A 17,098-nucleotide genomic window follows, 5' to 3' on the forward strand; every position below is an offset into this window, starting at 1 on the left:
TATTTTACCTTTTGTAATTATTTGGTATGGAATTCTCCAACATATATTGCAAAGTGCAAATTTACTAAATAAAGGAAAATGTACTAAACATGTTTTAAAATCTGCAGAATTGGTAGTTTAACCTACAGTGTTTATACTATTAGAAAGAAATTGTTCCAGTTTATAAAGGCTATTTTTAGATGCCAAAGAACTGCTAGACTAAACACCAATAAACTGATTTGGGTATCATGTCTATCCTAATATGGAATAGCACCAGATTGGTAAAAATCCACTGATCCATTTGCACAAAGCAGATAAGCAGAAAAATTAGAAATGTATACAGAACATGACTGCATACATACTGTATATTGCCCAAGGAATTCTCTGAATGACTGTATCAAGGTTATTCTCTTCAGGATCACTTATTTTTATTTTAAAATGAACATCACAAAATTCTGAAAAATATTAGAATTAATTAAGGTTCATAACATGAGGTTTTACTGGTATACACTTTTCATCACTTCGGCTAGTTGTTCCAGATCAAAATAGGATTTGGCTTTAGGATGTAAGAAAATCATTGTCTACACAAACCTTCAAGAAAGACAAGGGAAAAACACTGTTCTCATTAATACAGTACATACAGAAAGCCAATAAACAACACGTCATATTTTATTCTGATGCAGATTGACTAGACATCAAAATATTTTTAGCATAAAGAAATAAAAACCAATAAAAAATCAGCTTGATTTTTGCAGCTGGTATTTTAGGAAACTTAGGAAATTATTTAAAACATACGGTCTTAAAAACTATTCTAGAACCAGAGGTTTATTTATTGTAAAACAAGAGTCTTTTTTATCTCACCACCCAAAAGGATTCCCAAAGTGTCTCATGGAAAAGCAGAGACATGCCTCCACTCAACACGAAGACGGAAGGACTTGAGCCTTCGGCTACAATTAGTGGAAACGACAGAGCTACCATGAGATGAACCGCTGCGACGGTCCGGACGGCTGCGGGCAGAGTAAGGGAAGTCGGCTCAGGCTGTCTCGGACAGAGACCTGACAAGGCTGCGCGCCCACAGCCCCAGACAGCAGAGCCGGACTTACGCTGCAGGCAGTCGGCGTTGAGCAGGTCCTGGCACTTCTCGTGGCACTTCACCCCGCACTCCGTGCAGCGCATGCCCTGCCGCGCGATGCCCCACAGCAGCCCCTCGCACTCGTAGCAGTAGGTGGGCGTGGTGGCCGTCCACACCTCGAAGTTGTGTGGCGTGGTGCAGGAGATGGGGTAGATCAGAGCCTGCAGGGTCTTCTTGTAAACATGGTTCTTCTGCAGGAGGGAAAAGCCAGAAAGTGGCATAAACTCAGCTTATGCTCATATACTCAGTTATATACTCAGTCACTCAGCTTATAAACTCAGTTTCGCTCATTTTTCATTCCTGGATCATGAGCCACAATTAATCAATACTGTGTACAGGCCCACCCTGGGAAAAGTACCTCTCGATTTGTGAAAAGTTCCTGTTACAGGAAACCACCATGAATTACCTCTATGGCCAAATAATCAGTGATTTTGTTGCAGAATAATTTATTAACTGACCTGGAGGCCAGTATTACCCATACAAATATTCTCCTCCTCCACACCTCCTCCTGCTCACTCTGGCCCTCCTGTCTGCGTGGGACAGGCTGAAGAGTGACTCATCTGGGAAGAGGACCTGATAGCACTGCTGACGAGTCCATCGCAGCCTCTGTGTGGCCCAAGCCAGTCGGGTGTGACGTCTCGGAGGTGTGAGCAGAGGGCCTCTGACAGGTAACCTTGCTCTAAGGTCAGCGGCATGGAGCCTCACTGTCCTGTCACTGATACAGGCATTGTGTGTGCAAGCAGTTTCAGCAGCAGTACGGGTGGCAGATCTGAAACAATCTCTCAGATGGACCAGTCTGATGTGTTGGTCCTGCTCTGGTGTGGTCACTAAAGGGCGACTGGACTGGATAGTAGTTCAGCCTGAAAACACAACATTTCTATCTACTATGGTACTGTATATACTCACAAGCTCCTCATCCTTGAGTGAAGTGCGTGTGGCCATGGCGGAGGTAATCCCAGCCTTCCTTGACTGCACCAGGGACTGCATACCATAAAAAACAACACAGCAAAACAGCCTTTTACAACCATAGCACGAAGAAACTCATGAGCCAGGTATACCCGTCTGTCCAACACGGCTATATCCTGCCCTGTGGCCTAGTCAGACCCCAAAAGCTTAATTGGAGTCTACCCTTGTCTTAAGATTAGTTTCGAGCTACAGTAAATTACTAACAATTTACTTAACAGCATAAGAATGGGCATTTCAGAAGACTGTAGAACCACTGGAATTCTTAATTACACCTGTGTGCTGTAAGGCTAATCTTTCAAGTAGCAGAAAAATAACATTGACAGTAATAGGAAGAAGCATACCACAAAATGGTGTTCAACTGAGATCATAATTAATAACTGAACTATTGCTTTTCTGCAGGGCTCGGGCTGTCACCCTCAGCCCTATCCACTGCAACAAGAGGGCAATAAGTCATTCCTGTGACCACTTCTGGGCCTCCCGCTCAGGGTTACGGTTCTATGTCAATAGATCATTTGTACTCATTTAACCCAGACCGCTCTTAACAGCAGATAGTGGTGGTTATGAAGAGTGGTCTTTGACAGTTTTTAGGGATACAATCCCCCAAAACTGGAGCATTATATTAATTAATGTCTCAAAATGTCTAATTTTTCACATCAGTCAAAACCCTTACAGGCGTTTTTTTTTAACTGATAAACGGGATTAAAGAGCACTGTAAATTAGGTTTTACTGACAAAAATATTGGAAATGCAGAAAAAAACATTTCCTACATTTACAGTATATAGATATTAAAAATGTATTATATATGTATTAATAACCTAGCTAATCCGCAGTCAATTAATATTTGAACTGAAATAAAAAAATCCTTGATAGATGTCGGACTCAATGAAACAATCAAACTGCACACATATTGGCCTGTTTCAGTTTTAATAAAAGTATTCAAGTACCATTTCATGTTCAGTTAACATCCCCTCTGCCTTTTCCATTCTGTACTGCTTCAAATACCATTTCATGGTCAGTTAATATTCTACAGTTTTTTTTCCAGACACTTACTGTAAACCATTGATAAACACTGTGATTAGTCTTCTTTATTAGCATGACAAATTAATCACACATTTAAAATACTTTAGGGATAAACAGTTTTGTAAAATTTATACAGCCATGCAGTTACTCTATGCATATTCTGTTAACATCTCTGCCTTTTAAAAGCAGATATGCACTTTACAGACAGTAATTTACATATCAAAATCCATTAACTGGATAATTTATTCTGGATAACTATACTCAGATATTTTAAGTCACCATATAAGTCCTACAGGATGACAGTGTATTCAGATAATACTTCTGAATTATTAAAGCATTATTTAAACAGATGGTATCAAAAGCATTCACCCCTGCCCTGGACTATTTCATATTTCATTGCGTTACAATGTAGAAACAAAATATATTATTTAATTGGGATTTTTGTCACTGATTGACACAAAACACTATATAAAGTCAAAGTGAAAACACAATTTTACAGATCCTCCTATATTAATTATAAATATAAAACAGAAAATAACTACAGTATGTATTCACTCTCATTGCTATGATAAGCAGTCCTGAGGCTCTAGAGCTATCAGTAGTATTTAGAACTCACATTACTAGTTGAATAGAGTCCACCAGTATGAAAATAATGTGTTTCACACGTGTTCAGGTTAAATACACTTACTGTACTGTATGTATGGGAGATCCCATAGTTGATTAGTACAGCTCCCAACAAAAACTATAACATGAAGGCAAAGGAACATTCTAAGGAAATCCAGGGTAGGGTTATTAAAAAGCACCAATCAGAGGAAGGTTATACAGTAAGTAAATTTCTGGGCCATTGAATATCCCTCAAAGCATAGTAAAGTCCATTATAAATAATATACAGTAATCTATAGTACAGTACATGTATATCTGTACTACAGTATATATATACAGTGATATCTGTATACAGTACTTGTATGTCAACTGCACACAGGTGGACTCCAGTCAAATAATTATGTGACTTGGAGAAGAGAGTTGTTACTTCAGAGGTAATTTAGGTGTGTTAAAGGGGGTGAATACTTTTGTATTCAATTATTTTCAGTTTTTTTTATTTTGAATTAGTTTATCAAAATGTCTGGATTTTTTTTTCGCTTTGACATTATAGAGTACTTTGTGTTGACGAGTGGCAAAACTTTTTAGTTAAATACATCCTGGTTCCATGTTGTAACTCATAAAATGTGAAAAAGTCCAAGGGGGTGAATACTTTTGCAAGGCACTGTATTATAAATTAACTGTTTTCCAGATTGATTAAAATAAATTAAATACATTGACATTAATCAGAACAAAAAAATGATAAGAATCCAACTAATTCACAGTTCACCAATACCAATACCAGCTGTACTCATACAGTATATATACAGTAGAGTGAGAAATCAGGCTGACTGATGTTATACACTATCCACAACTGGGAGTAAGGAAGTTTCTGATGCAAATTTGGATCCTGCAACTTCAGCAGAAAGGTAAATTATTAAATCAATATACTGTCACCCTGTGGGGACTCCCATCACCTCAAGACACTGTAGAATTAGCCTTTGCAACTACTCCTGAAGACCTCATTTACTCTGAAACTATACAATCAGCAGAGGGCACATGTACAATACTGAGCAGTGTTCTTACATAGCATAAAATCTGACACGTTTATTAGCTGGATCACATTATTTCTGTCCACTTTGTACTCAAAATCCTAGATATGACACGTCAATTTAAAATGATTTAATCATTTTTTACCTTTTCAGCAAGTGGGTATATAAAAGAACCCTTTTAAGGGGAGGCAGACTGTAGCCCTCCAGGTACAGACCTGTGCGCTCTACTGTTTGATCTGCACTGTTAGTGTAGGACGCTGGCAGTTAAGTCATGAATCACGTAATAACTGTCATTGCCGAGAATATCACAGGTTAAAGTAGGTTTATTTAATTTTAAAAACTAGGATTCACGACTTTACTTCAAGAGTCTTACAAAAAAAATCCAACCATACTTAGTTTCATATTATAGAAGAGGAGACTTAGTCCATCACTGACCACTGGAGCTTGTGAAAGACACTGTGCTGTGAGGCCAATGTTAACCACCTCCCCCATGTCTCATTTCAACCCACCACCCTGGTCTGGCCTTTCACAACCCCCCCCCAGTGCGTGAGTGATGGCGTGACACGCTTCTGCATGCATCGTGATGGGAAACAATAACTACCAACCAAAGAAAAATGTGGGACCATGGGGAACAAAGTGAGGAGAGGAACTGGAGAGTAAAATAATAACAGTAATAATAAAAGGTCATTGTTAATGGGGGAGGGTGAATTTTATAGTTGCACTTACCATAGCCTTAACAAGGAGAATGATTGCATACAAAAAAAATTGTACAGAGTTAATTTGAAATATTTATGCAGAAGGGGAAGGCACAGCTTTTGCAGATCGACTGAATTGATCTCTGTAAGTATTTGAACCTTTCCAGAACCTACTTCACATCACTTTTAATATAATACTACCAAAGGTCTCAGAGTCCTTTAAAACAGACACAGCTGGGATGAACTGAATTATCCGCTTTAAACTCCTGTTTTTGAAAAAAAAAAAAAAACCCCCACAAGATTTCATGATTACATATTGTAAGAAAAATACGGATAAGCCTGAAGCATAGGGGCAAAAAGCTTGGTGGGAGATGTTAATTTGTTTACAAAAACACATTTGGAAGTTTGAATAAAAAAATATTAGGCGTCCTCCTTTCAGTTACATTTACAGTAGAACCACCAGTTCTCTTTTTGCAATGTACATATCAATATAGAATAGAGAATGCACTTCTCCACACTACCATAGTAGTGGTTAATAAACACCATCCTCTGAGACACAGTACTGAGCCGACAGCCTCTTTCCATTGTAGCCTAGAGCAGACAGGAGGTCTGTCTGTTTTAAGTGCCTGATCAGGCAAGGGGCTACCTGCTATAAGGCAAGCAAGCATGTCAGCTGACATTGCCTAAGCTAGTCACCTAATCAACTATCAGGTTGGCACTATTGTAGTGTAAGCACTCCCGGACAGCTGAGTGCTTTAAAAAGATAGTAAACAGCTGTTTTCCTAGAAGAAATCACACCTTTAACCTTCTCTATAGCTGTTTAGATGTATAAACAGCTGTACTTAACCCTTACATATAATTACTGTGTGCAGTGCAGAATAATTTGTAATCACCAGAAAAAATAGGATAGACTTTTTTTTCTATCATTCTAGACCTTAGAAATGCAGCAGCTTATACCATCCTACTTGGACATAATGCTTATCTTTGAATTAAGTTGCAATTCTCCCTGTCTCTTAAGCCAGAAACAATATACTGAACAACTGTAAAATAAGCAATGAAAATCCTTTGATAAAAAATAATAACTAGTATAATTCAAGAACAGGCTCAAGAGTCTGGATTCATTAATTCAGATCCAGCTGTGGCTAAAAGCCATTTAATCGTGGATCACTGTGTGAAGTGATATGGATGGTATCATTATGTTGTGATCCAGCAGATACACGTTTTATCTTCATCTTCCCTGGGAACAGGGCTGCATATGGCGAATTAGCTATTGTAAATATTAGAGTGTGAAATAGAATAAAAAAAAACAATTGTTTATTCTAAATCTATATGAGAAGATATGCACAACAACTCAGCATTCTAAACTCCAAACTAACAGGGAAAGAACATGCATCTTGTGAGTCTGAGTGGCACACAACAAAACTCACATCCCACAAAGTCTTTTGGATTTCGACCCTGAAAATCTTCATGAACTACTGGTCAATGCTAGAGAAGACACCACAGATCTGATCCCTGCCCTGCTACAGCTCAACACCCTGAACTCAGATCGGGGACTCACCAGGTCGCTGACGAGGGGGATGGGCTTCTTTTTGCGCAGGTCAGGCATGCTGTCGATACCAAAGAGGCCTCCTCCAGGTCTGTGAACAAAAGGTAGCCAGTAAGATGACACTAAACACCTCTTAAAAGCATCTAATTATTTGTCTAGTTACACCTCTGTACATTTGATGTTCAAATTTTCAATAAAGTTTGAGTGTATTTAGGGATCTGTGAAAGAAATCTCAAAAACAACCAGCATGTAATCGCCTGATCTCCTAATTTCCCTTTTTACTACGATAGATACCGAAGTGCAATAATACACTAGGACAGGAGGGTACATTGACCTACACTCAATTAGACTAAGACTCATGACTAAGGAAAGTCAGCAACAGTGATCCCACACTCAAAGTCCATTTCCCATTCCAGCTGATCTGCACAGTAATCATGAATGCTAGACATGCAAAGCTGGGGCAACATTCACAGCATTTCTCTGGGAGCTGTGTCACTCAGCAACCAAGTGGTGACAAATCCACCCCAACACACAGACTCAAACGCACAAGATTTTAAATGAACTCACCCCCCCTTAATCCATGGCTGCTTTGAAGGGTCACCATCCTCTCTTCCCTATGAAGTTTGAATTGGAAAAATGACAGCAAAGATAAAACCGGAATGCAGGTACACCGCAAAGAGAAGAATGCTAAATACTCAGAATCCATAAGAATGAGGTATTGCATTCCATAAATAAAAAAACAAACTTACACTAGGACTTTTTTTTCTTAACTAAAAAGACAAACCCACATTACACACAAGAAAGACAGCCACAGTTTGGTTAAGTTTCACGTTCGCTATTGGACGGCATGCAGATGAATTCTCCCACTTCCAAAAACAAGGCTCAAGGACCCAGAAAAATAAGATGACTGCCACAGTAAACATCAAAGAGTGGATATTCATGGCTTCAATCAAACTGTGAAAGAGTCTGTCCAGCTTACAGCAAAGCAGGTAGCTCCCCTCAGACGGCTTTCTACAACACAAATTACCCCATCCTCTAGAAGTCCCACTCTGATCTGCACATAATAATTATACAGAGTTTGTGATGGTAAAGAATAAAATACTTGATGCATTAACTGCAATTAAAAAAAAATGTTATAGCAATTCTGAACTGAAATAATTCACCATAGTTCTTGTTTCATAACCAGCTACATAACCACTTTCCGTCAGGAGAAATGTGTTATACAGTAGATCTTAATGGTTCTAAAACTACTATTGATGATTTTTGAAAATACATAGAACAGAAATTCTCCTCATAAATTATGTTTCCACATAGCACCCCCCCAGAGCACCTCATAAATTGTTTCTACATAAACTGATAAACTGTATGCAGCTGTACAAATGAAAGAACCAAAGAAGCTACAGGTCCTCACTTTACTTCCATTTTTGAGCAGACATAAATACCAATTATAAAATTATATAAATTTATAAATTATATATATCTACATATATTATTTTTATATTTATAAATTATATAAATATATAATTTATAAATACAAACTATATAAATTTAAAGGGCAATTATAATCTCTTATAGAAAAACACGACAATGTTTAGAATTGTGTTCAGATGATGTGAAACTTGTAATATTCCAGTAAAACACTGGATGTAAAAAAGGGCATTCTAAACTAAGAGGCATTAGAAACGCAACAGGAAGCATTTGAAAACACTGAAAGCATTAGCCACTATTGCATTTAAATGCCTTTCAGTAAATGTTACGCCATCACAGCAAAAGGACGCGCGGCAATGATGATACGGAAAGATGCAAAGAGAGCCACAAAAAATGACTGAGTAGTGGAGTTGCTGCACAGCGGCCTGAAAAATGAAATGAAAAGAAATGAGTCGCCACCACGTAAAACAATTTCAGAAAGTGAAGAAATTTCATGGTACTGTATTCATTCATGTGTGTACAGTATATACAGATATATAGAACACGTTAGCCAGCTACTGTAGATGTGACTCTTCGGTACCTTTAAAGTCACTGAGATGGGTGCCCTACAGTCCAAAACAAGTCATTTTTATCCATCAACAGCTAAATGAAGAAACATCTCCATATGTAACCTCCAACTTGAATTGATTCAATTTTTGTAATGTAAAAATTTTGGATAGCCTTCTCTTCACTTTGCTTTTAAACTCAAAGTAGTAAACAATAGCCTATCTCACACCATGTGACAAATAAATAATATTAAGTCAGGAAATACTGTATAAGAAATGTGTAAGGGGCAGAAAAGTACTCAGCAGGAATGCAGGGTAGATCAGCCACCTGCTTCATGAAATAAAAAGATTCAACTCTTCTTCCACCAGGGCTGGAGACCACATGTGCTGTATACAGTACTCTATATACTGTACATGTTTGTGTCAAGAACACAAAGACATTAACAATGTAAAATACAGCCATCTCAGTCTCTCATGCACATAGCAATAACAGCCAATGACAATCCTTCATTTAAGTGAGCCAGAGAAACAAGTTGATGTTGTTGTCAGTGAAACTGAGCTAAATAATGCAGAAAATGTTTTTTTCTCCTGTACTGTACATGTATTTATGTTGATCTGAGGAACATTATCCTGTACAAGAATGTATGATTCACCAGTATCATAAATCAGGGGAGTTAAATTTAAGAGCTCTGTCTTTGGCAGAGGTTTAAAAGGCTGAACACATTTTGGCAGTAGGAAATACAGTAAGAATTTATCACTCTGCACTGCAACTGGTCTATCAGTTCAGGAAACATCCCTTACAGTATACAGATACAGTATCTGATGGCATTAGAAGAACTCAGCCCCTGGAGCAATTTCAAATAGTATGGGCTGAAAGTTTCAAATGACCTTCTATTCTCTGATAAAAGTTGTCATGACATTAAAAGTAGATAGTGTACTTGTCGGTGACATTACATCATTTCAGGTACAATGATTTACAATCACATATAAAGGTCTCCTTTATTATTATTTCCCAAAGAATTATTATTCAGAAAAAATGACATATCATCCTCTATTTTAATTAGGAAAGAAAAAATAATTCTAAAGTTAAGTTAAAATAATATGTGCTGTTGCCATTACTGAGAAAATAAACCTTATTTTTGATGGTATTAAGCACAGATTTTTTATTTATTCTCAGGAAAAATGTAAAGCAAACTTTACATCTGATTTCAACAGAGACTGCAACAGGTTTCACCACTGAATGGGCTCTTTGCAAAGACAGAGCTAAAAAAAAAGGAGTAAGCAGATTGCATAAACAGGTAGGCATGCCAAGCTCCAAGCAACAAATATATAATATACTGTACATATACTATGAGATACTGTACACACTATATGACTAAAAGTAATGGGGCAAAATGTGTAGAGTTTGGTTTTTCCACAGATGAATCTGGCAACCTAGGAATCCGTAGATGATAGATACTGTACCATCATAACCATGGTTCCCTGAAAAGAACTGCAGTTATTAACTCCCTGGGAAGTGCCTTTTGCCATCGATCCTGTGTTACGCAGGCATAGTAAGGATATCTAATCAGACACTGACATATTACAAAGCTCTGCCCTTTTTGTCCCCATGAAGCTGGGCTGACATGGTAACTCATCACTACAGTATTTTCTTGCAGAACTGGCACCCTAACCAGGCAGATCGGAAGACTATCAACTGGATTTTTGTTCAGGGAATTAGGATTATGATGATAACCTAATATTCCTTTTCAGGCGAAATGTGGTTTTTACCCAGAACCTGAATACCCAAGCTGCTGCAAAAAAGCAGCCAGAAGTCACAATAATGGAGGGTCATAAAGAGATGAAAAGACCATGAGACCTTGGGTCTCACTGAAGGCCACAAAGCCTCCATAATATTCAGCATGTAAAACCAAACAAAAATGGAGGGCTCAAGTTACTACCGGGGGGGGGTCTTCACTTTATTGCCTTGCTGCAGGGACCCCATAATGCAAACACTCCATAGCTGAATGAGCTCAATGGTGCTTTGAGAGTGTCCAGTCTCTGTTCTGGTACCAGAAAACCATAGAAAGCTGATTGGACATCCTGAATGTCAATCTCCATTATACATACGTATTGTATCAACTGGATTGAGAGATGGAGAAGACTCCAAAAGGAGAGGCTGGAAGGCCTCCACAGTCACTGTTTGGTTAACATAAAAGGCTTACCGGATCTTTGGCACAAAAGGCAGGTTAAATAAAAGGGTGCCTTAAGAACACAGAGGGGATAAGAAGACAACGGAGAAGCTGATCACCATAGCCTGGAGCTCTCTCACCTGATGGACCACTGGTTTGACCAGGAGGATAGACATCTTCAATGAGAGAAAGCAGGGTCCACAAACTGAAAATGTTCTAAGGGAGGCATTTGTGGAGACCAGACTGTTCAAACCTACAGGTTTCGTGACCATCTTGTCTTGACGGAGTAGAATAGACACAATCTTCCCATTCTTCAGCAATCTCTAGAGAACAACTAACAGCATCTCCGCCCCCAGTGAAGCATTAGGGTTTTTGCACTAGGGTGCAAAGACACATCATGTACAAGATAATTGTTTGCTGGTATGTGCAGCCACTTTAGAAAGCACAAACCTACTCCATCCAGAAAGCCAAGGCCAGTGAAACAGTCCTGTTTAGAGATCAAAGAAAGTGCCACAAAGCACCACTCCTCTGTCTCACTTTTCTGCTCTGCAGGAGGATCTATGAGATGACAGTTGTCCAGGAAATAATTAGACAACTTAGAGAGAAAAAAAGTTAGCCTTCATGGCCAGCACCCAGCAAACAGGTGAATTTGGGAATCTTCACTCCAGTCATTGTACAAATCGTGCATAACAGCACTGGGAGCCAGGGCCCCGGATTCCCAGGGGACTCTACTTATCCTCGAGAGGGAATCCACTCGGCTATATCATTTGTAGCCCAAATCAACATCAGAACAATCAGATGGGGGCATCACTTAGCTCCATCTGGCCCACCTATTGACAGGAGACCTGCCGTGGTGATCTGCAAATCACAGAGATAAACTGCTTAGAACTGCCCAGAAGCAGCCCAAATGACCTTGCAAAAGAAGTACTGTACATGTACAGTATGTACCAAGGCTTGAGACCCTGCAGGTACTGTACCTCAAGGATGCAGTCCTACAATATGACACGAGATAAGGCCAAGAGCTCGAGGAGCAGGTAAATGCTAAGAGGTGAGAGATCTTGTTGAGATGTCAGGATGCAGTCCCATATCAGGCATCAAGCTTGCTGAGACCTAGGGGAGATCAGTGTTGAAGCTCTAGACCTATCAAGACCTCATGATGCAAACTGGCTCAGGATCTTACCACAGGCAACCAAGGGATTGGTAATCTAACTTTGGATACAAAAGCTTAAACATTTCCACTGCTATAGAAAAATGAGAGAGAGTGAGAAAGACCGTGAGAGAAAAAAAGGAAAGAAGTAAAATTGTATGAAACACCTAGTAACCAGAAGGAGGAGCAAAGCCAGCTCTCCATACAATAAAATTCAGAAAGTGAGCCTGGTGAGGTTGTGAAAGTTCTGGAAAATAACTCTGCAAAGCACCAGATACTGTCAGGGCAGGAGTGAAACAAAGCAATGTAGATGAGATGACATCTTCCCAGCTTCATAGAAAGAAGGGCAGTGCTGGGTGACATGGCAGGATCTGACTGGATGACTTTGTTCTCTGTAGGCGGATAATGACAAAAGCTCTTCCCCATGAGGTTACAACTGCATTGTCCTTTGAGAGGAAAGCACTTTTTATAGTAATTATAATTAAGGGGTCCTCTGATTTATACAGGTCACTTACTTCCAAAACAAGAATATCTGATAACTAACAGTTTTATCACAGCTTCAGCAAGCTCAGTAAGCGATTCTGTTATGATGGCCTGGGTATTCTGGCAAAATTCTTCTGCAGTCCTGGCCTGTAAAATGCTTGATATTCCCTATAGATTACTTAGAGCAGGTATGCCCATACTGTATGTCAGATACATAGTTACACTAAATCATACCCTGATAATGAACTCAATAGGCTAACCTCCACAGATGTCTTCCAGCTCACTATTTACTACAAATTTATCTGTTACTGTCTTTCCATGCTATAAATTTCAAGCACCATAGGTCTTAGGAAAGTCTATACAAATGGCCTTCAGCATTTTACATCTCTATGAGGTATCCCAATACATTTTGTCCTATAGTGTGTATAAAGGTACACATCCATAGATATGAGAATAACCTGATCTTCTTCTCTACTGCCTTCTGCAAGAAAAAAGGAAACAGGAAGCAAGCGAGGAAGAGGAAATTAGAAATTCTACTGGACCATATAACACAACTTGACCAACAGGTGTAAATTTGGAAAACCAAGAAACAATGCAGAAAATAAATAAAAAAACAGCAGGATAGTGTTTAAATGATCTGATAAACATCTTGTTAGAGCACCAGATTTTTTTTTTTACCAGATGTCATGTTTGTTTCTTTTAACATTTACAATGCAATTAACATTTTATTAAAATAGAACATTTTAGAGACTGAAACTTCTCTAAATGTCTGTGTCGATTCCTATGAAATATGAGATACTGAAGATTGGCTAAAACAATCAATTTCAAACCACAGATACCACAGAGTTATACAGCACTTTTATAAAAGCTGTAAAATTATTTGTTACAACATTAGGCCAGATAGACTAGCACCGGATCTTCACAGTCTAACATATGATTACAGATATATTTGAACCAAGAGTCATATTTGCCCCAATTACCTGTATTGAACTCCTCCTCAGAGAAAGTGGACTTGGAGCCATCAGTCCTCTTGGACAGCTTTCTCTGGGTCAGTCTTTTCTCCTTCAGGACACTCTGGAAGTTGTTGAGGCACTTATTCAGATAATAAGGGACCTGCTGCCTGTATTCGGTCTTATTAGGACTAAGCCCTGGGGTACACTCTGAGTTGGAGTGATCGTCTTCCGGGTGGAGCTCTGGCAGAAAAGGATCCTCAGCAGAAATGGACTCTGCTGTGGCGCAGTGCGAGAGCACAGTACAAGAAGAACCCTGAAAATCTGAAGGCGTGGTGCAGGACAGCAAATTGTCCTGAGTATTCATGTCTGGAATTGCGTTGTCCAGGGAAGAGTCAGTACATACCAGTTGTGGTTCACTTAGGCAGTGCTCAGTATTGAGATTCCCATTTCGTTTTATGTTTTCCATCCCAGGTGTTGCTTCTGGACTGCCAAGCACTGGACTTCCAGTCTCTTCGTCGATATATATGGGACCAGTCCCTTCTAATTTTTTTAAAGCCCCTCTCAGAGCTGTTTTGAAATGTAGAACAGCCTTCCCAATTTTCTTAACATTAAATCCCACGTTGAGAAGATCGGTGCTTTCAGGTTCCAAACTGGGCAGGGAGAGATCAGAGTCTAACTGGAATCCTCCTTCGATCCTCAGCAATTCATCCACATGTTTGGGGTGGATCTGGTGCGGCCATATTTTAGCTGGCAACACGAAGCCATCTTCGAAAATATTAGTTGCGAGACAATGCTCAGAGGAACGGTGATGTTCAAAAGAACATCCTGCTGGATAACAGTCATCACAGTCAGTAAAAGCAATTGTAGAATTGTGACTAAGGCTTCTAGATGGATCGCTTCCCAGATCATCTGCATAACTCTCTGTGACATGATAATCAGTAGCCATAAAGTAAGAACAGGTGGTTGTACATTCACACTCAGAGTTGGGATTTATTGCCTGGGCACTGCTGGATGCCTCAGTTGTATTCAGCTGAAGGCCTTGAGTCCTCCAATCAGCTAGACTGGATGAGCTCAGGGCAGGAGAAGGGTAGTGACAGCCAAACAAAAGAGATAAGTGTTCAGAACTACTCACTGACGACTGGTCAGGGGTGCTACTTGTTTCTCCTCTTCCATAGAGGTCCCAAGTTCCAGGGTTACAAAGTTGATCTTCTTGTTCTGTGCTATTTCGGCAGAGGTAGGGTCCCTCCTCACTCCAGCCTACTTCTCCCTTGAAGTTCATACTATGCTGCAGCCCCTCCTCAGCCCAGCCATTGGTCCAGGATTTGTCCCCTATATTTGTCCCTTTGCAGGGAAATATTTCCTGTCCTTCCACATCTGATTCATTGGACTTGGAACTCTGTCCTGAGGACAATGAGCTTGTGCTTGGACAGTCCTGACCATTCTGGCGCTCCAAACACGATAAGTTATAACCCCTGCACCCTGAATGAGGTGGCAGATCTGAGCTTTGGTCTGAAGTATCCTGGTCTCCTACATCAAATGGCTCCGAGCCTGGCAGGTCAACAGTAGTGGTGGAGGCAGCCTGGCCAATGGAGTCGGTGCTTGAAAGTTGCCTGTCTTTACTTTGCATTACCTGGTCATCATTACCCCAGATGCAGTATTCCGATAAACTGCAGGTGAAATCCTCTGGAACCTCTCTGGCTTTCTCTCTGGTGGAGCTGCAACTGCTGCTGGGCCCCTGTGAAAGGACTGTCCCAGCTCCAGATCGCAGTTCCTCAATTTCAGTCAGCACAGCATCCACACAGCTCGAGACTTCCTCCACTGATCCACGCACAGATGTCAGGTACTGTCGCAAGTCTGAGATCTCCTCCTGGATCCGGTTAATCCCCCGCAGCTCTTTCAAGATGTGTTCGATTATGTCACTTGATGCTTCATCCTCCTTTTCTTCTTCCTCCTCCTCTTCATCATCTTCCTCCACGTTTTTTGCTTCTTCAGCTTCACTGGATGGCTGAGGGGATACTTTTGGCTCTGCATCAGTAACGGGGCTCTGTTTATCTCCCAAAATGTCTTTGTTCTCCCCTTCTACTCCTTCAGATGGATCTGAACCATTCACATTTGTAGACGTGTGCCCCAATTTAGGGCCATTTTTGTTGAGAGTGCATGGGATCTTGATGTATCCCTCACGGTTCAGTTCCACCTCACCCACACAAGCAACACTAGGAGCTGTGGGCTGACCCCGTCCATTGGGCAGGGAAAGTCCAGAGAACTCTGTGCTGGGGGATTCTCTCTTAATGCCACAGACAAACATGTCCTTTTCAATCTCCACGGGAGAAAGATGAGTATCTTGAGCAGAATGCTCCCCTGTGCCCTGGAGAAATCTCTGAATCTTACTTCTTAGACTCTGAGCCACTTTAGGGCGCTGAAGCCTCTTTTTGCCTAAGCTTTTCTTCTTGGACCTTTTGAGTGGTAGCATATCAGATGCATCTTGACCATTGGAGCGACTCTTGGAGAACATTGCTGATGACAATCCCACTCTGCTTTTACTTTGAGAGACCTTCCATTGCCTTTGGTCATAAGTCGAGATTTATAAAGATTGCCATTTCACTTTAGAACAGAGGGCATTTTTTCGCCCAGCTTTTACCAGACAGATCACTCTGTGGCTGACAAAACAAATAAAATGAGTTGAGAAAAACAAACATTTTCTCGTGGTGACATGCGCAAACAATTTTCATACTTATTTTTATTAATCTGGAGGATTTAAGACATCCAACATTCAACGGTGAGTGTAAAGTGATTTTATTTAGAGAAATAAAGTCACTTTACAAAATATAACAAAGAAAAAAAAATTATTACTAAGCCATGGATCTTGAAATATGTAATTACACACACTTGTTTTTCTTTCCTCCATCAAAACTGACATTCCAAGTGTATAACAACAAAAGGCAAACATGTTATGTGCTGAATAGTAATTTAATTCCACAAGACATTTGTCAGCGTGCTTTCATTAAATTATTAGAAATCACACTAAAAAATGAATAAATCCACAATATCAGATCAATGTGATCTAGACATACAGTACGGATTAAAGAACACTAAGAAAAAATAAAATAATTTGAATGTAAATATAACTAGACAACATTGTCTCTTGATGTCTGCATGTTGCATAATGTACAGTATATTAACCTTTCTCTGCCTTTCTTTAAGGAGCATATGGTGGTTGTAAGTAACTGCAATGGCATCCTGCTACTTGGAACCTTCATAAAAAAACCAGTTCAGTCTCAAGCTGTGAATTCCCCCCTGCAGCTCTCATCAAGAGTTTTCTGTCCAAAATATTTTAATGCATTGCTCATTGGTGGACATGACTGTTGCACTCCTTGACACAGACAAAAACAATGAACAGCTCAC

General features: G+C 39.8%; 1 protein-coding gene across 1 annotated transcript in view; it reads right to left on the minus strand.

Annotated features, from left to right (window-relative positions):
• LOC148837346 (protein unc-13 homolog B-like) overlaps positions 1–16,208 on the minus strand; it is a 75,711-nt gene extending 59,503 nt beyond the window's left edge. The window contains exons 1-6 of the mRNA XM_088911500.1: positions 13,724–16,208; positions 13,202–13,224; positions 7,537–7,583; positions 6,982–7,060; positions 2,018–2,092; positions 1,083–1,302 (exon numbers count right to left, since the gene is read on the minus strand). Coding sequence (XP_088767626.1) covers positions 1,083–1,302; positions 2,018–2,092; positions 6,982–7,060; positions 7,537–7,583; positions 13,202–13,224; positions 13,724–16,208 — 2,929 coding nt within the window. The remainder of the gene's footprint in view (positions 1–1,082; positions 1,303–2,017; positions 2,093–6,981; positions 7,061–7,536; positions 7,584–13,201; positions 13,225–13,723) is intronic.
• Positions 16,209–17,098: the final 890 nt, after the last annotated feature.

Source organism: Atractosteus spatula, chromosome 3, assembly GCF_055471065.1.
Source record: "Atractosteus spatula isolate fAtrSpa1 chromosome 3, fAtrSpa1.hap1, whole genome shotgun sequence".
Taxonomy (NCBI): Eukaryota; Metazoa; Chordata; class Actinopteri; order Semionotiformes; family Lepisosteidae; genus Atractosteus; species Atractosteus spatula.